General features: G+C 40.1%; 1 protein-coding gene across 9 annotated transcripts in view; it reads right to left on the reverse strand.

The window, feature by feature from the left end:
• The window catches only part of PLD1 (phospholipase D1), a 248,749-nt gene that overhangs the window by 118,768 nt on the left and 104,017 nt on the right, over nt 1-25,964 (reverse strand). For all 9 annotated transcript variants that reach the window (XM_071214611.1, XM_071214613.1, XM_058295292.2 and 6 more), the window contains 5 exons: nt 24,605-24,663; nt 23,498-23,590; nt 12,101-12,253; nt 8,509-8,658; nt 7,698-7,781 (listed from right to left, as the gene is read on the reverse strand). In XM_071214611.1, the coding sequence (XP_071070712.1) occupies nt 7,698-7,781; nt 8,509-8,658; nt 12,101-12,253; nt 23,498-23,590; nt 24,605-24,663 (539 nt within the window). The remainder of the gene's footprint in view (nt 1-7,697; nt 7,782-8,508; nt 8,659-12,100; nt 12,254-23,497; nt 23,591-24,604; nt 24,664-25,964) is intronic.

Consider the following 25,964-nt stretch of genomic DNA (forward strand, 5'->3'; position numbering starts at 1 on the left):
TCTTCGAAAAGATAATGAAATTGATAAACTTCTAGCTAGAGTAAGAAAGAAAAAGAGAGTAGCACAAGTTAGCAATAAGAAAAAAATGATTGAAGACAGAAAATCACTGCAGGGCCTATGGAGATTAAAATAAAATAATAAATTGATAATAAAGGAATATTATAAATAAATTTATTCCAATGAATACAATAATTTCTATTAAATAGACAAATTCCTTAAAAGAAGTTACCAAAATGGAAACAAAGAAGAAAAAAAAATTGAAATTCCAAATACCATATATCTATTTAAAATTGACCTAATAATTTGGAACTTCCCCACAAAGAAAATTACAGTTCCATATGACCTCACAGGTAAATTCCATCAAATATTTAAGGAGGAAATAATACCCACCATACTCAAGCTCTTTTAGGAAACAAAGGAGGAGAGAATACTTACTAACTCATTTAATGAGACCAGCATTATCCTGATACCAAGATCAAAGACATTAAAAGAAACGAAAACTACAGACAATATTCTTTATGAACATAGAAGTAAAAATATTTACCGAAAACTCAGCAACTTGTAAAAAGAGTAACAGCTCGTGACCAAGTAGGGTTATCCTAGGAATACACGGTTGGTTTAAAAGTTGAAAATCAATCAATGTAATCCACCACATTTATAGAAATAAAGGGAGAAACAAAATATGATCATTCCAATAAATGCAGAATAAAATATTTGACAAAATTCAATACCCATGCACAATAAAAACTCTCAAAAAAAAATTTCCTCAATATAACAAAGGGCACTTATGAAAAAACAACTAACATTAAACTTCATGGTAAAAGACTGCTTGTTTTCTCCTAAGATAGGAACAAGGCAAAAGGATATCAATTCTCAACACTTTTTTCAACATTTTACCGGTGATTCTAGCCAATGCAATAAGGCAATAAATACATTAGAAAGAAAAAAGTAAGACTGTCTTCTTTATTCATAGATCATACACAATCATCTATGGAGAATATCTGAAGGATGCGACAAAAATCTATCAATGATAAGTGAATTTAGTGTTGTCATAGAATATAAGATCAATATACAAAAATCATTGTATTTCTACAAGCTGGGAGTGAACGCTTAGAAAATGAGTTTAAAATTTACAATCACATCAAAGCACATGAATGATATAATGATAAATTGAACAAAATATGTAGAAGTTCTGTATATAAAAAACTGCAAAATACTATTGACAAATATTAAAGATCTAAATAAATAGAGAGATAAATAGATATATATATATATTAATTGGAAGACTCAATACTGAGGAAAAAGAAGAGAATGTGAAATACCATCTAATGGCAGTGAATTTTTCATTTACCTCCCTCTAGTCCCTTGGACTGAAGGGAAAACCTGGAAATGGACATTGGGGTAGAGAGGACTCAAGGAGGAGTCTCCCAGTGGAGAAAGAATGGGAACAGTGGGGAGCAGTAGAGGTGGAATGGATGCCCCAAACACCAAAAACTCTGTGGAAGAGGAATTTTCCTCTCTGATGAACTGTGGTCTGGAGAGAGTGATATAAACACTCATGGCTTGGCTCCTGACCCAAGAGCCATTACAGAAAGTGCATAATGGGGCAGGGTATATAAAGATCTATCTTTCCAGCCTGAGGACTGAAAAGGCAAAATGTGGAGAACTGGAAAGCAACCCTATAAAGTTGTTTGTGAATTCCTTGGCTCCCTCCTAAGCTGCCTAGGCATGGCTTTGATCTTAAACAGCATACCAAAGGATTTAAGAACTGAAACATAGCCCACTACCTAAGTTCTAGACTGACCATTAGGTGGCACAGTGGGACTGATCTAAACAGATCAGTTTTGCAAACAAAACTGATATTAAGGGAAGCGGATGTGGGTCAAGCAGTTGGGCACCTGCCTACCACATGGGAGATCCCAGGTTTGGTTCCCGGTGCCTCCTAAAGAAGATCAGCAAGACAGCAAGCTGAGGCAACAAGATGACGATGCAACAGGAAACACAATGAGAGACACAACAAAGCAAGGAGTGGAGGTGGGTCAAGTGATTGGGCACCTCCTTTCCACATGGGAGGTCCTGGGTTCGGTTCCCAGTGCCTCCTAAGAAAAAATAAGATAGACAGATACAGAGAGCAGACAGCAAGCACAAAAACAACTGAGGGGGGATAGTGGTAGAAATAAATAATAAAATAAATCTTTTAAGAAAGCAACCAAAAAACAAAAACTGATATTAAAATCACATCTGTTGAAAAGTGGCTGAAACTTTCTGCCTGAACCCAACTGGGTCAACTGCCTGTTTAAGTAAAAGAAAATCAAGATTTTCTATAGTATTTAAACAAGACTTAGTATCTTATAACATCGTATTCAGAATATCCAGAATATAATTTAAAAGTTACTTGACATACAAAGAACCAGAAAAAAATCTCAACTTGCATGGGAAAAAGACAATCTGCTGCCAATAACAAGATATAAATGATATTGGAATATTAGCCACTTTACGTCTTTCTCAGATATTATAAAAATGCTCCAGTAAGGGTGAACATTCTTGTAATGAATGGAAAGACAGAAAGTCTTAGAAAAGAAATAGAAACAAAACAGAAAAAGAACCAAATAGAAATTTTCAAAGTGAAAAATAAAATTATCAAAAAAGAAGAAAAAAAAACCTCATTGAATAGGCTCAATAACAGAATAGAGATGACAGAGGACAGAATCAATGAACTTGAAAATAGACATAAAAAGTATTCAATCTGAACAACAGAAAGAAAAAGATTGAAGAATATCAGCAGAGCTTCAAGACCTGTGGAAAAAAATCAAAAGATCTAATGTTTGTGTCTTTCTTCTCCCAGGTAGAAGTTCAGGAAAAATGTCTCAGAAATAACGGCTGAAAACTTCTCAAATGTGTTAAAAGACATGAACAGATGCAAAAAGCTCAACAAACTCCAAAGAGAATAAACCCAATCATCACAGTCAAACTGCTAAAAACTAAATTAGACAGGTACAAAATATTGAAAAGAAAACCAATCCATTAGAGAGATGGAACAAAAATTCAAATAATTCATCAGAAGCCATGGAGGCCAACTACTTGTAACTAGAATGTGTAAAGATGTCTTACTACTCAAAAATAAAACAACCTAATAAAGAAGAGGACAAAAGATTGAGCACACATCTCCAAAGAGGTTAGATAAATATCCAAAACCCACAAGAAAATATGTTCAACATGATAAGATGTTGTTAATGCAAATTAAAGCCACAATAAGATATTACTACTATGTTCCCTTTGGAATGGCTAAACATTATAAAAGGCTGACAAAAGCCAGTGCTAGAAATGACGTAGAAAAGCCAGAAATATCAGGCATTCCTGGGAGAAATGTAAAATAGTATAACAACTTTGAAAAACAAATTGACAGTTTCTTTAAAAAGTTAAGTATATATTTAGCTCTTAATATTGATAAAAAGCTGTAATTCAAATGTGACCTCTAAGATAGGAGTGGGCAAACTACTGCCCATGAGCCAAACCTGGCCCCAGGTCTCTTTTAGTACAGTCTGTGAGCTAAGAATAGTTCTTACATTTTTAAAAGATTGTAAAGAAAAACAAACAAACAAAAAAGAATATACTTCAGAAATCATATGTAATCTGCAAAGCCTAAAGTGTTTACTATCTGTCTTGGCTTATGAGCCAGTCAATAATGAAGTGAATTTTTAAAACTTATTACCTTTGTCTCCAGCCCAATTTCTTACCTCTTCTCTGTTTCTTTTCCCCTTCCAACTGGCCCCCCCTTTTTAAAAATCTCTGCACATTGTTTATCTTTTTCATTCTCCTGTTTTTTCAGTCTGTCTACTTTGCACCCAATAAAGCACAGACTTGGTGCAGAGGCTGCAGCAGGCACCACCACAGAGAACCAACCTACAGACGCTGCACACATGCTCGACACATCTTCCCTGCTGGCCAAGAGGAACGCTGAGGTCACTCTTTGGATTTGCCCCACGGAACATGGCAATACAGCAATGGGGCTGAAGGCACATCTTGGTGTCCTAGCTCATTTTAGGACTTAGTCCAGTGAACACTATAGTTAGTTCATAGGTGACAAGCGCATAAAGACACACAAGTGTTCGATTGGTTGATCTGGACAAACAAAGTGAAGAATACTCATTAATTCAACATCTACTAGGGTTTACACTTCACAGTAACTTTCAGATTAAGTTTAACGAATCACTCTTTTCTAACTTAAGAGTCTACCTCAGAATGCACCTCTTGCAGAAAATTTCTCCTGACTAAATCTACTCATGTCTGATTACTACTTTACCCAGAACATGTGAACAATTCTATCTCAAAAGAATCTTAAAGCTAAAAGGGACCGGGGACATCAGGCAATACCCCTACTTGCTGAGGGGCAGCTCCAGGACACGTGGGCTCTGGAGCAGACACGCCTGGATCAAAACCAGCATGGGCATCGGCCAACTTTGTGACCTTGGGCAGTGTCTTCCCCTGCCTCCTTGAGTCTTACTTTTCTCCTCTGTAACACCTAGCAGGAATTCAATAAACAGCACCTATTGTTGTTAATGTTCCTTCCACTAAGCCCTGGAAACTATTCCTTAGAAAGGGCAAATGACTTGCCCAAAGGCAGTAATGACTGGGCAAAGGCCCCTAAGGTGGGCTGAATTGAGACCCTCACTACTTTTCTCCTGGAAACCAGCCAGAGCTTGCTAAGTGGTCCCCAGAACCTATTTCAATTCATCTTTTACACTGCTACCCAAATGGTCCCTTTTGGAAACCAAATTTGATTACTACTCCCAAGCTTAAACATCTTCAGGGATTTCCAGTGCTCACAGATTAACTCCTTGGCAGTTGACCTTAGCAACTTAGCCCTAACCTATATTTTGAGTGTTGTCTCCACCTACAGTTCCAACAGATCCTATTCATATACCACACACAACTTTTGCTCTCCCCACAAAATGCATGCTCTCTTGCCCCTGTATGCCTTGGTCCTGGCTATCCCTCTGCCTAAAATGCCCATTTGAATGTCTTCACCTGGTTATCCACCACCCAGGCCCAGCCCAGCATTCTCTTCCATGAAGCTTCCACAGCTCCTGCAAGCTCAGCTGCTGCCCCTTCCCCTGTGCCTCTTCTGCCTCTTCTGTGCCTTCTCCTCTGTTGGACCTCCTCCCTGAGTTTTCCCCAATCCTTTGTCTTATGCCTGGCTTCTGACTCTATATTGTTCCAGAGTAGAGGCTGATACTCACTCATCTTTATAGCTTAGCTCAGTACTTGAGACAGTGAATAACTGACACAGAGTGAGTGTTCATTAAAAAGCTTAGGAACGAGGGAAACGGATGTGGCTCAGCCAACTGGGCTCCCGTCTACCATACAAGAGGTCCAGGGTCTGATGCCCAGGGCCTCCTGGTGAGGGCAAGCTGGCCCACATGGTGAGCTGACCCACATGGAGTGCCAGCCCATGTGGGAATGCTGCCCTGCACAGGAGTGCCGCCCTGCATGGGAATGCCACCCCACGTGGGAAAACTGTAGGAGTGCCAGCTGACACAGAGAGCTGATGCAGCAAGATGGCACAACAAGAGACACAAAGGAGAGAAAATAAGATGTAGAAGAACAGGTGGTACAAGAGAGTAATGCCTCTCTCCTACTCTGGAAGGTCCCAGGATTGGTTCCTGGAGCTGCCTAATGAGAATACAAGCAGACACAGAAGAACACACAGCAAATGGACACAGAGAGCAGACAATGGGAGGGATGGGGGAGAAATAAATAAAAAAAATATTAAAAAGAAAAAAAGAGCACAGGAATGAGAGAGCAGATAAACTAATCAATGGATGGTGCTAAAACCAAATGACACAAATGGTGGTTAAAGGAATTCATGAACAAACAGAACTAAGCAGGTCGTTTCTCATTCACCCTATCTGCCCATGTTGCTGATTAATTGTTCTGGAAGCATGTTAATATGGTTTTCACTTAAGTATATGGTATTTCTTGAATTAGATTAGAAGCTTCTTAAAGGTGAGTGTATCCGCAAACTATGCTTCTCACTCTCTCAGCTCCAAACACCTGAGGGTTGGGTTAAGTTTCTGCATGCATCCTTTTGCAGTAGATCATGCCTGACGGGTTTTCTTCACTGCAGGAAGTTACTGCAAAGGTCTTATTTCAGGAGGCATGGTGTAACAAGACGTTATCCTAGTGAAAACACCAGGGTTTCATCTCTTTAGATGTTGAAATGAGTGTCTGTGTGTTTTAGTGTTCAGAACCTTCAAAAGAGGTATTATTTTCTTGCATAAAGCATGAAAACATGCACTCAATGGAAAAACTATTTTCAGTTGTCCTCATGTCTTTGCCAAACTTTCAGAAATATTTTTAAAAGGAACATAGTGCCATATTAAATTTGCATTTATTCCCATGCATGTTTACAAAACATTCAACAGAGGAGAAAGCTCCTAAGTATGAAATAATTTTCCTTCCTGGTAACTGGGTTAGGAGACAAATTTGGCAATGACACAAAGGCCAGTATTAAGCTCCTCCACAAACATGAGAATGAGCAGGTGCATAGACACACTGACAATCACACACTTCGTATATTGGCTCTAGATCAGTGATTCCCAAACAGGGAGATTTTTACCATCCAGGAGACATTTGGCAATGTCTGAAGACAATGGTGATTATCACAGCTGGGAGGCTGCTGCTGGAAACAAGCGGGGAGAGGCTAGGATGCTAGTAAAGAGCCCACAATACACAGGACAGCTCCCAAAGGCAGAACACTATCTGCTCAGATTGCTACTTGTGCTACAGCTGAGAAACCCAGTTTTAGAATTACAGATTTCCATACCACTGAAAAACAGCAGAGGAAGATGGGTTCACATTCCTATTACTTGTCCCTACCTCAAAAATCTAGAATTTGAAGGTAGTAAATTATGAAGACATTTTTATGGTTCACATACAAGGGACCTTTTGGTAAGAAACAGGATAGAAAAAAACAAGGGGCACTATAGGCAACTGAATTCTTGGAAGGAAAACACATTTTAGACATTTTTATTTTCATTGTAGCCAATTTTGACATCTGAGATGGGTTTTAACTGTCCAGGCAGACAGGCAATTGGAACTGAAGTCAGACTACAAAGCCTACATCAATTCCAGGAAGAAGATGTCCCAAGAGCGAAATCAGTTTTCGCTGGGACTCCTGGTGACTTTAATAAGCATCATAACTCTCATAGACCTCCAAAGGGTCAGCGAATTGAAGCCTGATGTACTGCCAGAGGAGTTGGCAGGCCCCCTCATAGCACAGCACTTCTTAACAGCAACAGGCAAATGGAACTATTTCAACATCAAAGAGCCGCAATTCAGTGACCGACACACCAAAACGAGGAAAGGCGCCCACGGAAGATGATTTTCCATAGCGTTCCACAACTGCATTGCAATGAAATCTTTACCAAAATGAATATTTAGGTGTATCCTTCCACATGGAAAGACAAAAATATAATTGTTCAGGCTAAATATTTTAAGCGTGTAGTTGGATGCCAAGTTTTTGGAAAAGGTCTTTGACTGAGAGTCTATTACAGCTAATTGGTTGAGACTTTGGCCAAACAATTTGTGGGTACTGCCAGTTTTCATAACGTATGATTCTTGAACAGCACTCCACTGTTGTCAAAATTCCTAAACATAGAGGCCTCCAGGTAAAATTCCCATGGACAAATACTAACCACCAATCTGTGATAAAAATCTCCTCTTTTGCTTCTTCCATTGCATCTGCCACATCTTCAAAATATCCTTTGGCATTAACATACCTGAAAGACAAGTTTTGCTTTGTTTTACAAAAAAAAAAAAAGAATACAAATATATCCAATGGCAAAGCAAATCATGGAAGTCACTGCTTAGAGTCTGACTTAACTGCTAGTTTACTTTCTGTAACTGGAAGAGAAGGATTGAAAATGCCCTCTATCTGCTACCTATGAAAGATGGTAAGTAGACAAAAGTTAGCAATCTGATTCTTTTTTTGCTGAGAGAATGACAAATAATTGAGCCTCAGCATCACTGTGGGGCCAAATGAATTCTTACTGCTAAACTCACACATGGGTTGCTCTTCTAAGACTTAAAACAGCATCTCCAATGCAGAGATAGGAAAACAGGTTAAATGTGATTTTTCAGGAAAGAAATATGTACCAAGTAAATTTTCCTTTCTAAATTATGACTAATGACTTAAGTAAACCTTCTATGTACATCATTAAGAAAGTGTGTGACGTTAGCAAGTTACAGACACCTTTAAAAATCAGACTTCAAAATCTAAAGCTAGCTATCTCAAGCTGACCATGAAAAATCTTAAAAACAAAAATTGGAAAACTAATCTATGCTCAGGTAGCGCTATAACTGCCTCAAAAAGAGACTTCTTTGTTAAAATAATGCATAATATATTTTCACAATTTTCAAAATTGATTCCAGGTGAATTTAGACTACTGTAATATTATTAATAAATGTTATGACTACCTTGATTGTCTTAGAGCAAAAAGACCTTACCATTTAGCTAAAGTGTTTTCCTGCATAGCAGCATAAGATCCAAATCGATGCTCTTTGAGAAAGTTGGAGCCATGCTTCTGGATGAATTCTTCTATAGCCCCTGCCCACCATCGAGCATGTCTGTAACTGTTGCATTTTAAAATCAGTGTCCTTCAAAGAAAAGCAAAATGTAGAAAAATATGGTCATACTGTGTTCTACTTTTAAAACAAATTTAAGGTTTAAACATGTTCTGTTTTGGTACTGCAGCAAATATGTTAAAAAATTTAGATTAATATTTATGTCAAAAAAAGCAGACTACTAAAAATTTTTTATACAATTTCTAAATATATTCAGTGCATTAGAAATAAATTTTCAGGGAAGTGGTCAACTGATAGCATCTGCCTACCATATGGAGGGTCCAGGGTTCGATACCCAGGGCCTCCTGACCGGTGTGGTAAGCTGGCCCACGCACAGTGCTGCTGCGTGCAAGGAGTGCCCTGCCATGCAGGGGTGTCCCCCTGCATAGGGGTACCCCATGCACAAGGAATGCGCACCCTGCAAGAAAAAGCACAGCCCACCCAGGATAGGCCTGCACACATGGAGAGCTGATGTGGCAAAATGATACAACAAAAAAAGCAACACAGTTTCCTGGTGCCGCATGACAAGAATGCCTAGTGGACACAGAAGAACACACAGCGAATGGACACAGACAGCAAACAGTGGGGGTAAGGGGAGAGAAATAAATAAAATAAATCTTTAAAAAATAATAATAATAAATTTTCAGGGGAAGTGGATGTGGCTCAAGCAGTTGGACGCCCGCCTACCACATGAAAAGTCCCAGGTTTTGTTCCTGGTGCTTCCTAATGAAGATGAGCAAGACAACAAGCTCATGCAACAGGCTTGAACAGCAAGCTAATGCAATGAGATGATGCAACATGGAGACACAGTGAGGAAATACAATGAGAGACACAACAAGCAGGGACTGGAGATGGCTCAAGTGATTGGGTTCCTCCCTCCCACACGGGAGGTCCCAGGTTCAGTTCCCGGTGCCTCCTGAAAAAAAAAAAAAAAAAAGACAAGCAGATACAAACAACAGATAGCAAACAAGCAAACACAAACAATGAGGGAGGGGTGAGAAATAAATAAATAGAATAAATCTTTAAAAAATAAACATTCAGGTGCAGGTGTAGCTTAGTGGTTTGAGTGCCTGCTTCCCATGTACAAAGTCCTGGGTTCAATCCCTGGCACCAACTACAAAAAAATTTCAGGTTACTTATTCATTCATTCACTTATATAAACACACATAAAGGTTCTTACTGTAAACACTAGATCTGTGGAAGTCTGCGAAGGGAATAATGAAAAAGGTGTGAGGCAAGGTCCTACTCCTAAGTGTTGGTTAGAGACTTGCTGGCTCGTACAGAGAACATTTCCCTTTCTGCCACCTGGTGTTCACTCCCCTGCCTTCTGGAAATATGATCCTACTTGTGCTTTAGGGAATCTAAATGTCCTTCCCTACTCTGAGTCAACCAACGCCAAGCAACATGGCATATTCCATCACACGGATCCCAAAGACTTGTTTGGAGATGATTACATGATCCAATTCTACCCAACGAAAGAGAGAATCCAAAGACGTTCCACTGAATTTGGTGTGAATATTGGGACAGTCATCTTTCTACCCGAATGGACCAGCCTGAGGATGGAACAGACCCACCAAAGAAGGCAGAGATGAGAAGCACAGGGAAAATGTACTTCAGTGACTTAATCTGACAAGCTGGAAGACAATACAACTGGCTAATTTTGTTTCTGGTATACAGCAATTCGTGTGGGCTTTTTCTGTCACTAACAACTAAACCATCCCTAAACTGCTACAGATTTGTAAGTGCTGGAAAAAACCAAGGTAAGAGATTACAAAACATTATTAGATGCCAAGTGTCATCATTGGTGACTAATGCCAAGGGGGGAGATAAGTTACCAAAATGTGAAGTTCAGAGGAAAATAAGGTGTTGGAACCAGCTGTCTCCCTGCCATTTAGGCAAAAATTCACTCACTCCCCAATATACGTGAGGAGGGAGAGATTGTTTTGGGGGGGAATGCAATGATCTTAATGAGAAGCAGGGAAGGGGCTAGGTTCATAGACCCTAAAATAATTCCTCATAAAGGTCAGGGGCTCCCAAACTGCTCCCCTCAATATGTCAGAGATTGATGCTCAGCTCTTGTCTGCAGCCATGAGCGTGCCTGATGTTGCTGGCTGTGGAGGCAGGGGCAGACAGACAAGGTGGAGCTGGAGGAGTCCCTGCGGTGGGGGTGAGAGGGCACGGAGGGTGCTCGCCCCATCACCCCACCCTGCCTCCAAAAACCAGTTCCGAGAAGATTTGTGGAAGAGATCAGTAACAAGTGGAGGCCTTGTCACAGGAAGAGGATGAGAGATGTGTGTGTGTTTGGGGGGGGCAAACAAGGAGGCAGGAAGAGCAAAGGTGAAAAGGCAAGGAAAAAAGGTGTGAGAAAGGGCGGTACAGAGAACTTGCCCCACAGAACCTGAGAGGCTACACTAGGGAGGGGCTGCAAATAAACTCTGAGAGATAAAGCGTCAGAGATTAGGAATGGAGGAATTTGGACTTATTTGATAAAATGGTGGGGAGAGCTCATACCAGGAAGGAAGCTGACGGAATCTCAATTTGGATGGATTCCCTTGGCAGTGATGAAGAGTGGGCGAGGGTAGGCAATGGAGGTAAGGCGGCCAGGAAAGAAACTGTTACAGAGACCAATGAGAACTGTGGCCTGACTTCTCTTGCCCTCCAGAGAACAGGAATGCAGTACCAGGAAGAAGTTTTAACGATGTACCACTACATTTCCAATAACCAATCCTGAACCTTCTGCTTGCTAGAGAAGGTCAGGAATTTCAGTATTGTTTTACACTCATATACAGACACAAACACGTCAATAGTTATATATGTCTGGGTATATAAATGTGTGTAATGAGAGAAATACATATTCAAATAAATGAGGTTGAACTATAGAGAGACAACTGCATATACACAGAGAAGGACACATACATGGTATAATTACTGTCTTCCAGAAAGAAATATATATATAAACACATGCACGCACACACACACTCACTAATAAAATCTACCCAAATGTACCCTTGAGTATCCTTTCAGGACATCTTTCTTAAAATCTATGTATAAATAGAATTTTTATAAATTAAATCACTTTTAAGTGTTTGTTAATGAAAGGATGTGAATATATAAGGCAAAATTTTGTTTTATTTTATTTTTAAATGTGAATTATCACCACTAAATACATGTTTGGTAAAATGCAACTACTGAATAGTAAATTTTGTTAAAATAGGTATACATCTTCCCAGGGGAGCATCTATTTTGACTCTCTTGCACATTGAGTATTCTGTTCTTAACATATATATATATATATATATATATATATATATATATAAGGAGAAGGTATTTTCATTACTCTGGATGGAGAATGAGTTCTAAATAGCAAATTTTTGACATATAAATTGTTTTACCTCCTTCACTTAAAGTTGGAGCAAAATTTTAATGTTTTTAAGAGATTTTAGTAGAAATCTTTAAAAATACTTGAAATATTTACCTTGAAAGATTATCAATCCGGAGTCCATATTTGGTCTCAGTCTCATTCTTCCCCACCTTAATTCTGAATTCTTTATCTACCAGCAGGACGAAGGCAATAGCACCAGTGTCTGGCTTCATGTACAGTAAAAAGGAATCTTTCACTATTAACCACCTGTAAAAAGGTAATAAGTATTTTTAAAGTTGTATTGAATTGCTGAAACAGAAAAGAACAAATTATTTTGATGAGTCTTAAGTGAACACTCTAGCAGGTGATAGATACATATTTTTTTTATATGCGGGTTTTATTTTTAAAAAATCATTATGAAAAGGAAAATTAAAAAATTTTCACCGCAATTTTTTAAAAAGCTCTGGCACCAAAGAATTTCAACATCACATATCTGATAAGGATTTAATATCCATGACACATAAGGAGATCATACAACTCAACAATAAAAAGACAAACTCTCTGTTTAAAAAATGGGTAAAAGACTTGAAAAGAAAACTAGTCAAAGAAATACAAATGGCAAAGAAAACACATGAAAAAATGTTCAACATCGATAGCAATTAGGGAAATGCAAATCACAACTGTAATGAGAGATCATTTCATACCTATTAGTCTAGCCACTATTAAAAAGTCAGAAAACTGTAAATGTTGGAGAGGATGTGGTGAGATAGTAATGCTTATTCACTGTTGGTGGGAATATAGAATGTTACAGCCACTGTGGAGGACTGTTTTGGAGTTCCTAAGGAAATTGAAATATAGACTTGCCATTAGACCTGGCAATACCACTCCTTCATATATACCAAGAACTGAGAGCGGTGACAAGAAAAGACATCTGCACACCGATGTTCATGGCAGCATTATTCACGATAGCCAAAAGTTGGAAACAGGTTTCCATCAACTGATGAATGGATAAACAAACTGTGGAGTATACACACGATGGAATAATATTCAGTGGTAAGAAGAAATGACGTGGTGAAACATATGAAAACATGGATGAACCTGGAGGACATTATGTTAAGTAAAGCAAGCCAGACATAAAGGAACAAATACTGTATGATTGTGCTTTATGAACTAAATATATTATGTGAAATATAAATATATTATGTGAAATATGAATATGGTAACATTGAATATGACTGTTTTTCTTTGAAGCTGAGCAAACGTAGATTAATACTACAAAATATTAATATCAGACAAAACCCCACATTATACTAAGTGAAGGAGACCAGACACAGAGTACTACATATTGTATGATGTCATTTATTTAAACTGCAAATACAAATCAATTTATAAAGATGAAATTAGATTAGTGGTTATGTAGAGCTGATGAAGGAATATTAAGGGGTGTGGATTCATTCTTTTTGGAGTAATGAAATTGTTCTAAAATTTTTGAGATGATAAATGTACAACACTGTGATTATACACTTTGGACAGATCAAATGGTATGTGAAGATATCTAAATAAAACTGCTTAATAAACAAATAAATAATTGTGCAAGAATACCCAGAAATAATAGCTATGTACAGCAGGGGAAACAGAGAGAGAGAGAGGTGAAGAATTTTCTTGTTTATCTGTTTTTTGTTGTTTATTATTGTTGAAATAATAAAAATGCTCTAATAATGATTGAAGTGATGAAAGCACAACTATGTGATTATACCATATCCCACTGATTGTATACTTCGGATGTTTTATATGTTTTATTAATATGTATCAATAAAATTGATTTGTTTTTTAAAAAAAGAAAAGTACAAGTTGGGAGTTAAGGAAAAGGTGGAAGTAGCACAAAGGTAAGTGAGATATAAAAGCATGTTTTAAAAGGAGTTCACTAGGCTAGTGAGGAAGATGTTTGGGGCACAGAAGGACATTCTATGTGCTAGAAGAGGAAAGCACCGGTGTCCTTTGTTCAGGCTAGGAGAACCACCGTGTCATTGTCCTGCAGAGGTGGTGCCTGGCAAGGCCAGGAAGGCGCCCAGCAAGGAAAGCCCCGCGTCCACACTGAGGGAAGAGGTGGTGGTGGGGTGCTGCGAGTGCTGGGAGGACAGTGTGGTGTGGCTGTGAGGTAAGAGAAGAGCGCGGAGATGGGCAAAGGCTGCACTGAAGGCATCTGGAGGCCACACTACGGGGGCCGACTTGACACCTTGAACCAGGGTTTCCTAAACTTACCCGATCCCCAGTAGGGCTTGGGATGCTTCTTAAAGATAGCAGATTCCCAGACCCATCGGTGGAAAGGCCCGATCATCTGTTTAAATTGTTTAAAATTTAGTATTTTAAACAAATACTAAAGAAGGTAATTCTCATGAAAGACAGGTAGGAAGGAGAAAGAGGGATGTTGCATGGCAGGTTAGCAAGCGACGGCGATGACACAGGACGGCTCTCCTCCTGCTTTACTGTGCACAGGCATCCCCTGGGGATCCTGTTGAAGGCAGGTTGACTCAGGAGGTCTCGGGTGGGCTGGGACCGGAGATTCTGCATTTCTAACAAGCGCGTAGGTGACGTCCATGTTAGGACCCCATTTTGAGGGGTGAGGATGGAGATGACAAGGCATGACACTGACACTGGGAAGCGCAAAGGAAGAAATGGGACGGATTTAAAGTGAATAGTAAAGGTAACTATCATACTACAGAGAACACAACATATTCACATTTATGTGTAATTGTACAGTGATCAAATGAAGCAGCAGATAATAAAGTAACAGTGGGCATAATATCACATATCAAAATAAAGCATTCCAGGCAATTCCACATTAAAGAAGAGGTAAGATCAGAACCATGAACATAAACTAAGTAACACTGTAAATGAACTGTGGGAACTATTAAAAGAAATCTATGATAAATCTTTACTGAGTGCTAACCACATTTTATTTTAGTGGCTTTATAATTTGGGATTTAATATAGACAAACCTGCACATAATTTCCTTTCATTCGTTTTTTAAATAAGAGCCTGCCTCCTTCCCAATAAAAGGAGGGTGTAGGGGGTTTAGGATAACTTACGTAAAGGTTATACATGTGATATGGTTAATAAAAAGGAAAACACCAAGGTCTCAGAAAATCTCTAACCACAAAGGCCAATATAATTAGAGTGATGGCAAGCCAATGTGGGGCTGAGGTTCTGCTATTTCTTACTGAATGAATACATTAAAGAAATAAGAGGTTTTATTTTGTTTTTATTTTGTTTTGTTTTTGCTGGGGCTTAATTCCAAAGGCAGTTTCTCACTGAGGACCTAACATAAGGCAACTGAATAATACGAATATAACAATATAATCTCAATAATGATTTTCGGAAAATGTTTAAATTATACATTTTATAAAAATTCTTGTAATGATCTTCAATCTAAATACCAAGGTCACGGCATCAAGGAGTAACTCGATGATTCTGACGGGGCTAAGTTATGCCTCTAGACATGTTGCTGCCTGTTGATAAAACTTGGTTGAGGTGAAAAGAGGATAGATGGATGAAATGTCTGCTAAAATTCCTTTTTTAGGAGCAAGTGCTTCTCCCAGTTTGGCTTTTGATGCAAGCTAGAGAGGAGACAGTGTGGTGAGAGGCTGGAGCGCTGATGTGCTCTTTTGCCAACTGGGAAAGGAGCCTCAGGCTTTGAAAACCGCAGCTAGCAAGGCTGAGTCTGAAAAGTCAAACAGCCCCGACTTATGACCTTGCCTGCCTGGAAGTCGACAGTACCTGCATGGCACCAGAGCCAGCTCTGGGACAGACCCCACACCAGGGACAAGGGTGTGGAATGACAACGGGAAAACCAGCTCCCATATTTGGTGTTAGAAAACAAATCTCCAAAATGCCCCTTCCAGCACAGGCTCGTGGCATACCCACGAGGACCAAAGACAGCAAAACATGCCCTCAGGAACAGGTCCCAGGTGTGCCCTGCACAAGGATGCACCATGAAGGAGGCTCTGTTTTGGGCTGCAGCACCCTGCAGGAACGGGGCACTTTGCTCCAAATTGCACAGAGGTGCTGTGGCAGCCATCAGCCGCCTTGCTCAGCAACGGAACAGGGCGGCGGGGTGCCCTGCAGCCGCCAACGGGCCTGCTCACCCCCAAGAGCTGCCCTTCACGTTGTCCCCAAGCCTACCGACTCCAGCCCAGCCCCCAGGCTTCCCGCCCCTCCTCCCCAGGTGTGGCACCTGAAACCACACATCTGTCTGTTAGCAACATCAGCTGCACTTTGAAAACCCAATGCAAAAGATAATGCTTTCTGTTCTGACAATAGTGAGTTGTTTTTTTTCCTAAAGATTTATTTCTCTCCCCTTCTCTCCTCCCCTGCCCCAGTTGTCTGTTTTCTGTGTCCATTTGCTGCATGTTCTTCTTTTTGTCTGCTTCTGTTGTTGTCAGAAGAACTGGAATCTGTGTTTCTTTTGCTGTTGCGTCATCTGGTTGTGTCAGCTCTCCGTGTGTGTGGCGCCATTCCTGGGCAGGCTGCACTTTCTTTCGTGCTGGGCAGCTCTCCTCACGGGGCGCACTACTTACACGTGGGGCTCCCCTACGCGGGGGCCACCCCTGCGTGGCACGGCACTCCTTGCGCACATCAGCACTGCGCATGGGCCAGCTGCACACGGGTCAAGGAGGCCCGGGGTTTGAACCGCAGACCTCCCATGTGGTAGACGAATGCCCTAACCACTGCGCCAAGTCCACTTCCCGAGTTGTTCTTTTTAACAGTCATTAGATATCAGGATAAACTGATCTCTGGCCTCTATTTAAAACTCCTTTAATTATGCCATTCATTACAACTCTTGGTTTCTTCCCCTTGTTCTCCTTTGTCAGATATTTTTTCCTGTATCAAGAAAAGAACCCTTCACCCAGCCTTCTGGGAGCCAGCTCAGGCTGTACCCTGGTTAAGGGGCCCACTGCTCCCTGGGCTCAAATTCCAGCCTTGCCACTTGTGTGCTTGTGGGACCTGAGCAACAGAGCCCAAAGTCCAAATCTGTAAAATGAGGACAGAAATGCGCAGCTCGTAAGTTTTTGTGAAGATTAAAATGATTCATGTAAATTGTTTAGTGGTACCTAGTGCCAATAAATGAGCTGTTACAACTACTTTTGATCTAAACCACATGATATTATGGTCCATTTTCACAAGATGCCTCCTGCATACACTACTACTTCCAGTGGCGTTAAAACATTACATCGCCACCTCTTTTACTTCATTCTTTTTAAATGGTTTGATAGAATGAAATGGCATTTCTGTTTTTATTTAGGTTAAATCCCAAATATAATAGCTATCATTTATTGAGTGCTGACTCTGCACTAGGCATGGTGTTAAGTGCTTTACATACACTATTTTATTCAGTGCTCCTAACAGCCATATGAATAAGGTATTATTATTTTACCCCATTTAAAAAAAGGAGCCAACTGTGTTTGAATAAGATTAAGTAAACCTCAGTTCTAGAGTTGGTAGGTGTCAGAAGTCAAAGGCAAAGCCTGGTCCATCTGACCATAAGGTAAATCCTCTTAACCACACCCGCTGAGCTCCCTGTGGGCAAGCTCCTACTTTGGGGTACAGCTGTATCCCCAGGGCTTAACCCACTGCATCAACAGAGAGGGGATTCACTGAGTAGTGAATGAGCGAATGAAAGGAAACAGATCGGGGCATCAATTCCAGGGATTATAAAACTCAGATTATACTTCTTTAGTTTCTGGTCAAATAAAAACAGTTGAATGATAGTAGATTAGATAGATGGGTCATAGATAGATAGATAGATAGATAGATAGATAGATAGATAGATAGATAGATAGATAGATAGATAGATAATGGATATAGATAGATGTTTTCTTCCCCTGGTCAAAACAGAACTCTTGATTTCTACCCAGTGCGCGCCTGGCCTTGTCTTCCCATCTTAATAAAGGGCACAGCTGTTCACTCAGCTCCATCTGCTCCAAACTTAGAGTCACCCTGATTCCAGCCTCTCCCTCCCACCCCATGTCCAATACTAAGAGCGATGTGCTGGTTTTTGCCTCTAAACACATTCCACATGCTGCTACATCACCAGGCCAGGCCCAGCCATTCTCACCAGTTGGCTGCAGCCATATCCTACCTGCTCTCCCTGCTTCTCCTCTTGCCCATTCTCCAGAGCAATCATTAAATCTTTGCATTGCTAGAACCTCCAGTGGCTGCCACTTGGATTAAAGCCTGAATTCCTGCATTTGCCAAATGGCCCTGGCTAGCCCCAGCCCTCACCTTCTAGGCCTCATCTTCTACTGCTCCCCCCCTCCACACTGGCTTCCCTGCTCCTCAGACTTGCCAAGCTTGTTCTTCTTCACAACCCTAAATTTGCTGTTCCTCTGCCTAGAAAACACTCTTCCAGATCCTCCCACAGAAGGTCCCTTCTTGTCATCAAGCCTCTGCCTCTTCAGAGAGGCCTTCTCTGGTGGCACCATCTAAAAAAGCTGCTGCCTTAACCCTTTCTTTACTCCATCATTACCGCACCTTAACTTCTTCACAGCACTTATCACTATTGAAATTATTATTTGTCTGCTTGTTTTTTTTTTTAAGATTTATTTATTTATTTCTCTCCCCTCCCCCCCCACCCCGGTTGTCTGTTCTCTGTGTCTATTTGCTGCATCTTCTTTGTCCGCTTCTGTTGTTGTCAGCGGCACAGGAATCTGTGTTTCTTTTTGTTGTGTCATCTTGTTGTGTCAGCTCTCCATGTGTGCGGCACCATTCCTGGGCAGGCAGCACTTTCTTTCGCGCTGGGCGGCTCTCCTTACGGGGCGCGCTCCTTGCGCGTGGGGCTCCCCTACACGGGGGACACCCCTGCGGGGCAGGGCACTCCCTGTGCGCATCAGCACTGCGCATGGGCCAGCTCCACACGGGTCAAGGATGCCCGGGGTTTGAACCGTGGACCTCCCATGTGGTAGGCGGACGCCCTAACCACTGGGCCAAGTCTGCCACCTGTCTGCTTGTTTATTGTTGGTCTCCCTAACTAGAAAGTAAGATCCCTGAAAGCAGGGAATGTGTCTGTCATATCCACCACTGTCTGCTGTGTACCTGGAATAATCCTCTGGCAGCCCAGAGCAAATGTATAGGCCAAGAAAGCATCCACATATGATGTCATTTAGACACTGCCACTCTCTAAAAATCTAATTTTTGGTACTGCTCATAGTTCCGTAAAGGAAATGCTAAATTTATTTCTTAGCATCTATACACCACTTTCTTTTAAGACAGGGGTTCTTAACCTTTTTTTGTTCCATGGACAGTCAGGTGAAAAGCACAGACCCCTTACTAAGCCCGTGTATACTGTGTATTATTTAATAAATATATCACATCCTCGCCAACACGTCCCCACAAGAATAATGTTTTTTTGAATTTCAGTTCAAGCTCATTGACCCCTTAGTAAGAACCCCTGTTTTAAAACATTTATTTAAGATGAGAAACAACCTTCTGCCTGCTTCTGGCAGGGGTTTGCTCAGTAAATGTGTTAAGGAGACTTTGCAAATGATGGGAAGAAATGTTTGCTATGTTGTCTCTCTTTTTTCCCAACTCATTTCTGAGGCAAGGTTATTATGAGACTTGATTGGAAGCTTAATTGTCCTGTTTGCTTTTTCTCAATATGTCAATATAAAATAAATAAGAAAGTGATTGGAAAGGTTTTTTCCAGGTACAAGAAAAGGAGAAAGAGTTATAAACAAGTGCCACTTTCATACGTAACTCCCATTTATACACCAATAGCCTTGTATGTGGGAAACTTTCTAAACTAATTTTGCCAACTATACTTTATCATCTTTATTTGGTACAATATTTTAAATCCCATAAATGTAACTCAAGAAATATTGATTAATATGGAACCAAGGCTTCAATCTTCACAGAAAGATTTATATAATTTAAAATGATGACACATTTCATTACAAGAAGGACCATATCTTTTTAGATTTTTCTGGTTGAAGCAAATTAATCCAAAGTATTAAAAAAGGGTGCTGGGGAGAAATTTCTTATTCGTAACAAAAGTCTTCCCATACATCTTCTGGTTGCCCCCTTCTCATACAGGGTGTAAATAAATGTCAGCTCCTCCAGGGACTTTTCTTGACTCCTTGAACTAAAGCAGCTCTCTCCAGTCCTCAAATCCCCCCTACTATCCCATTACCATGTCTTCCCTTCAAAGTTCTTATCACCCCCTAAATTTACATTGCTTATAGACTTAGTTATTGCCTGCATTTCCTTTCTATTAGAGCTCCACCAGGGCAGGGAATTTGTCTTGTTCACCACTGTTTTTGGCTAGAACACAAACTGGTATATATTAGGCACTCAATAAATGATTGAATGAACCAAGTCAAAGCTTCCATTCCTTGAGTAGATGACTTAGGTTGGGTTGCCGCAGAATGAAATTTTGAGACAAGGATTTAAATGGAAGTCGTTTATAAAAGAGCTCATTAGGGAGGTATCTTAGTTTGCCAGAGCTGCTATGACAAATATCACAAGCCTGGTTGTCTTAAACAACAGGAATTTATTGTCTCACAGCTTAGGAGGCTAGGAGTTCAAAATTAAGGTTTCAACATGCCATGCTCTCTCCCAGAGTCTGTTGTATTCCGATAACCGGTCTGTGGCCTTCTCTTTCTCCTTGTGTCTGCTCCTCTGATTTCAGCTGACTTCTAGATTTCACTGGCTTCTCATTCTTCTGATTTCTGCTTTTACTGACTGACTACATCTGACTTTCTTTTGCTTCTTAGGACTCCAGTCATATGGATTGTGGCTCACCCTGATTCAATTTGGTCTCACCTAAATAAGATCTTCAAAGATCCTACTCAAAAATGAATCCTCCCCTCAAACATTAATAATGTCTTCATGAATCCTATTTACAGAGGAGTTCACACCCACAGGACTGCAGGTTAGAACTGAACCTGTCTCTATGGGGGATATGATTCAATCTCCAAGTGAGGTGATCCCAGGAAGCACCAGCAGGGAAGGACTGGAAGGAAAAGCAAGGAAAAGCCGTAAAAGATGTGTTTTCATGAAGTATACCATGGGCAACTGGGCTGCAATCTGGCTGGGGACCTCTGGAGACAGTGTGGAACAAGACTTAAAATCATCTCAGACAAGGGCCAAGCAGGTTGGACTCTTCAGTTCTTGCTGAGGGCTGCTCATGGAGGCAGTTCACACTTCTGGTCTGCTCTGCTCACAGGCAGAAAGACTCTGGCAGCCCAGGGTAAGGCTTCACTCAAAGATTCACAGGTGCTTGTGGTTTGAAATCTTGTTGTTGGCGTGACTGGGAAGGAGTGGTGAGAGGAATTTGCAGAAAGACAGCAGGGGGTCTGTGAAGACCAGTCTCTGAGAGGCTTGGTATTGTGGCAAGAAACAGAGGCAGGGAAGAGGATGTGGCTCAAGTGATTGGGCTCCCACCTACCATGTGGGAGGTCCCTGTGGACATGTGGGTGGTTCCTCTAGACATGTGGGAGGCAGTTCCCAGTGCCTCCTAAAGAAGACAGCGAACTGGGGCGATGGGCAGGTGCAGCAATCTGACACAACAAGATGATGCAACAAGAGACACAAGAAGAAAAACATAATGACAGACACAACAAAGTAGGAAGAGGAGGTGGCTCAAGTGATTAGGTGCCTCCCTCCCATATCTGAGGTCCCGAGTTCAGCTTCTTGTGCCTCCTAAAGAAACAAGGAAGATGAATAGACACAGCAAGTGAAAAACATCGAGGGGGGTGGGGAGAAATAAATAAATCTTAAAAAAAAAAAAAAAACAAAACAGTGGCAGGAGTAGGCTGGGGTATACTCCATTCCTCAACTTGCTTGGCTTTTGGTCTGAGTAATCCTCAGAGTTTTTGATAATTTGATGGTAGGTTGAGATATTTCAAGTGGAAGTCTCTGGGTTTCCTGTGATGTTATTTATATACTGAGTTCATAGGATCATTTATACAAGTTACAGAAGTTAATTTTGCATATTGAAAGCAAATACTTTTCTAGTATATTATTTGTCTTTTCATTTTAGTAAAATTATTTTTGTAACAGAAATTTTTCATATTTTCAGTTTAATCTCTTGATATTTTCCTTACAATTTCTTCTATACTTTCAAAGATCAGAAAGTAAAAGTGCAACTTAATGGTGTTTTGGCTGGTATTATGTTTTAAACAAACATGTTAAAGACAGATCCCCATTTTAAATTTACATATTTATAATACATCTATAGCTCAATTCCATATTTAAATGAGCTCAAATATTATTTTCAAGATGGGGGGATACACACCCATCTACACATATATACATATTTTACTCACCCACCCTCCCCAAACCCAAAAAAAACCATACCTATTAGCAGTCATTCCTTCTCCCCCCTTCCCTCAGCCCCTAGCAACCACTAATTTACTTTCTGTTTCTATAGATTTTCCTATTCTGGACATTTCATATAAATGGACTACTCCTTCTGGTTTCTTTCACTTAGCTTAATGTTTTCAAGGTTCACTCTTATAGTGGGATGTATCGGTATTTCACTCCTTTTAATGCCAAATAATATTCCACTGTATGGATATATCACATTTTGTTTATCCATTGGTTAGTTGGGCATTTAGGCTGTTTCTGCCTTCTGGCTATTGTGAACAATGCTATCATGAACTAGCATGTACAAATTTTGGTGTGCACATATGTTTGGAATTCTTTTGGGTATATACCTAGGAGTAGAATTGTTGGGTCATAAGGTAAGTCTATGTTTAATTTTTTGAGGAACTGCCAAACTGTCTTCAAAAGCATCTGCATCATTTTGCATTCCCACCAGCCATGTATGAGTTTCCATTTCTCCACATCCTTGCAGAAACTTGTTCTTGCCTTTTTTATTATAGCCATCCTAGTGAATGGGAAGTGCTATCGCATTATGGTTTTGATTGTATTTCCCTGGTGGTTAATAATTTTGGCATCTTTTATGTGCTTATTGGTCATTTGTTTATCTTCTTTGGCTGACTAATTTTTTTAAAAAGATATTTAGATTACATAAATGTTACATAAAAAATATAGGGGATTCCCATGTGCCCCACTCCCTACACCTCCCACATATTCCCATATTTACAACATCCTTCTTTTGTGTGGTACATTCATTGCAAATGATGAACACATTTTGAAGCACTGCCACTAAGCGTGGATTATAGTTTACACTGTAGTTTACACTCTCTCCCACACAATTCTGTAGGTTATGGCCTGTATCTGTCGTTGCAATGTGGCTGACTAATTTTTGAGTCTTATGGGTCACTGGGTTTTTACGCCTATAATATGATTTGCACACTCTGCCTACAAGTCCAGTTTGAGCTAGAATATTTAAATGAATCTTGAAATTCAGAACTTAAAATTGGATTTAAAATTTGCTCTGCCATGACTTTGAAAGGATTTAGGATTTATAATATAGAACTAGTATGCAAAAACTCTCCAAATACCCAGTTTATTAAAACAAACAGACACAAAGAAGTCATTAAGTCCTACCTTTTTGACCATCGGTAGCAGGCTCTTCCCTGACCACAGCAATTCAAGCCTGGTATCCTGTGTCCCCCAGATCTTTTCATTATCATACCTTCTCTGAAAGAGACAGCAAATTAACCCTTTGTCTTCAAATTTCCAACTCATAGTTGATGCAGCCTAGGCAATTTGGGACTTAGCAATGGTCTCATCCTCACATGGCTTTCCTCCCCTCTCTTTCCTCCTTCACCCACTAAGAGCTCAACGTCATCTTGTTAGGCTGGTAGTCTAGCAGCTAATCTGTAAGGCACCTGGTCACCTGTAGCCCTGTCCGTACCCTGTAGGATCTTAGCATCCTGTCTCCTGTTCTCTAAATGCTGGGCAGTCTCACTGAGGACTGGTAAAACCTAAAACCTAAACCACCACCACTCATTTCCAAATCTCCCCACAAGAGTAGTTCAGCTACTGTGCAGATGGTTGGAAGTGCTCATTCACAGATTTCAGATCAATTCTGCATCTCTTCACACCAAGGTCTACTGACAAAGCTGTGCCAAAGGAATTAGGGCCAAGCTACGTTGCTATTTCTGTTGTGACAAGAAAGAGCAACAACAGCAGCCAAACAAAATAATTTTTTTTAAAAAAAAGCTCTTAAAGAACTAAAATTAAAAAGTTAAGCTGTTTGTAACATGAAGCTCTACTGCCGTGTAAGAAAATACTCAAAGAGTACATTTCAATCTTGTTACATAACATATATTTTACACAGTATTATTTTTAAACAGTCAGCAAAACAAATGCTAAACCATTAACTATTATAATTAAAAGGGATCTTAAATATTTGGTTTTCAATGTATTCTCCCACACAATATTCTCACTAAATGTATTCAACAACTATTGTGTTAGAGAAAATTTGTGCTGTAAGCAAAAGAGAAAGAAGTGGAGCAACTGCTACCACTGTTTATTGCAGTGAGATGCTCTGCTTTGTATGAACAGATCCCTTCAGTTGTGCTAACTCTGCTGGGGAGAAAAAAAGCTAGCAGGAGAGGCAGGGGAGCTCCCTCACCATGGCATGCTAATAAATCAAATGTTAATGCTTATCAACTTTTCATCTTTTTAAAGATCCACACTGGAACTTACATGCCCTTTGGTCCCAAATCATGGATGAAAGACAGCTGGCTTATGTCAAGGAATTCTGTCTGAAAAAGAGGTGAAAAATTCACACTTTAGAAATGAAAAAATTAATCAAAATTTAAAAAAGACAAACACTGGGTATTGCTGTGTATAAACACTGTTTGTGGTACTCCACAGATTATATAGATGGCTAACAATGGTATTCCCCTCAAAGAGTGTGGCACAGAAGCAAATAAATAATTCAAACACAACCAAGAGAGTGGTGTGTACCCTAATGTGGAAAGACAAAATATCCCAGGAAGTGGCAGAGGAAGAGTTTACTTCCAATTTATTTTGTGTTTGTTTTATTGAGAGGGGAATGTATGGCACAGCACACACAGAGATAAAAGAATGCATGAAAGGAGGGATTTGGTGGCACGTTCCACAAGATGATTAGACTTGGGTGTATGAAAATGGGGATGAGGTGAGGAATAAAACAGAAGGAATAAGTAGGCCATAGGATGTTCAGTTGGGCTACAGTGAGAGAGAGGTAAAGGAGGTAAGAGAAGTTAAATTGGAAAGGGAGATTGGAAATGTCTTTGAACTTCAGACATAGCAAATACTTATTTTCAGTGAGTCAAAAGGAAGAAGATTTTAGGCCACTTTCACTGTATAAATTACTAGAAGACCAAAACTATAAACATGATAATATCAGGGATGGCTAACATTTACTGAGAGCTTATTATGTGTTGGCAATGTGCTGAGCCATTGTGCTGATATCAAACTCCTCTGGGGTAGGTGCTATCTTCCTCATTGTAAAGAAAAGGGAACTGAGGTCTGGAGCAAGGCAAATTTTTTCCGTAAACACCCAGAAGATAAGTATTTTAGGCTTTGCAAGCCAAATGGTCACTGTTGCAACTTCTCAGGAAAGCCACCAGAGACAAGATAGAAGTGGGTGATTGTGGCTATGTCCATTAAAACTCTCTTTAAAGATAGTACAATGTGTATTTCATATAATTTTTACATCACAAAATATTACTCTTCTTTTGATGTTTTAGCTTGTGAGCCATATAAAACAGGCAGTGGGCTGGATTTGGACTGAAGGCCATATTTTGCCAACCCCTGGTTCAGAGAATTTGCATTGTCCAAGAGCACAAACTGGCAAGAAGTAGATGTAGACTCAGGTCAGAGCAAAGTTGGTACCCTTAAAACTAACCTACAAAAGTACGCCATTTAACCTTTATCTTACTCAAATTGAGCTCCTCGGATAGTCCAGCTAGGTGAGTATTACATGCAAAATGTGGGGGTAAAGGGGGGAAAACAACTCAACATTATATAATGCTTACATATGCAGGAGCTTTACCTCACATTATCTTTGAGACAACTA

This window comes from Dasypus novemcinctus, chromosome 4 (assembly GCF_030445035.2).
Source record: "Dasypus novemcinctus isolate mDasNov1 chromosome 4, mDasNov1.1.hap2, whole genome shotgun sequence".
NCBI classification, from domain to species: Eukaryota; Metazoa; Chordata; class Mammalia; order Cingulata; family Dasypodidae; genus Dasypus; species Dasypus novemcinctus.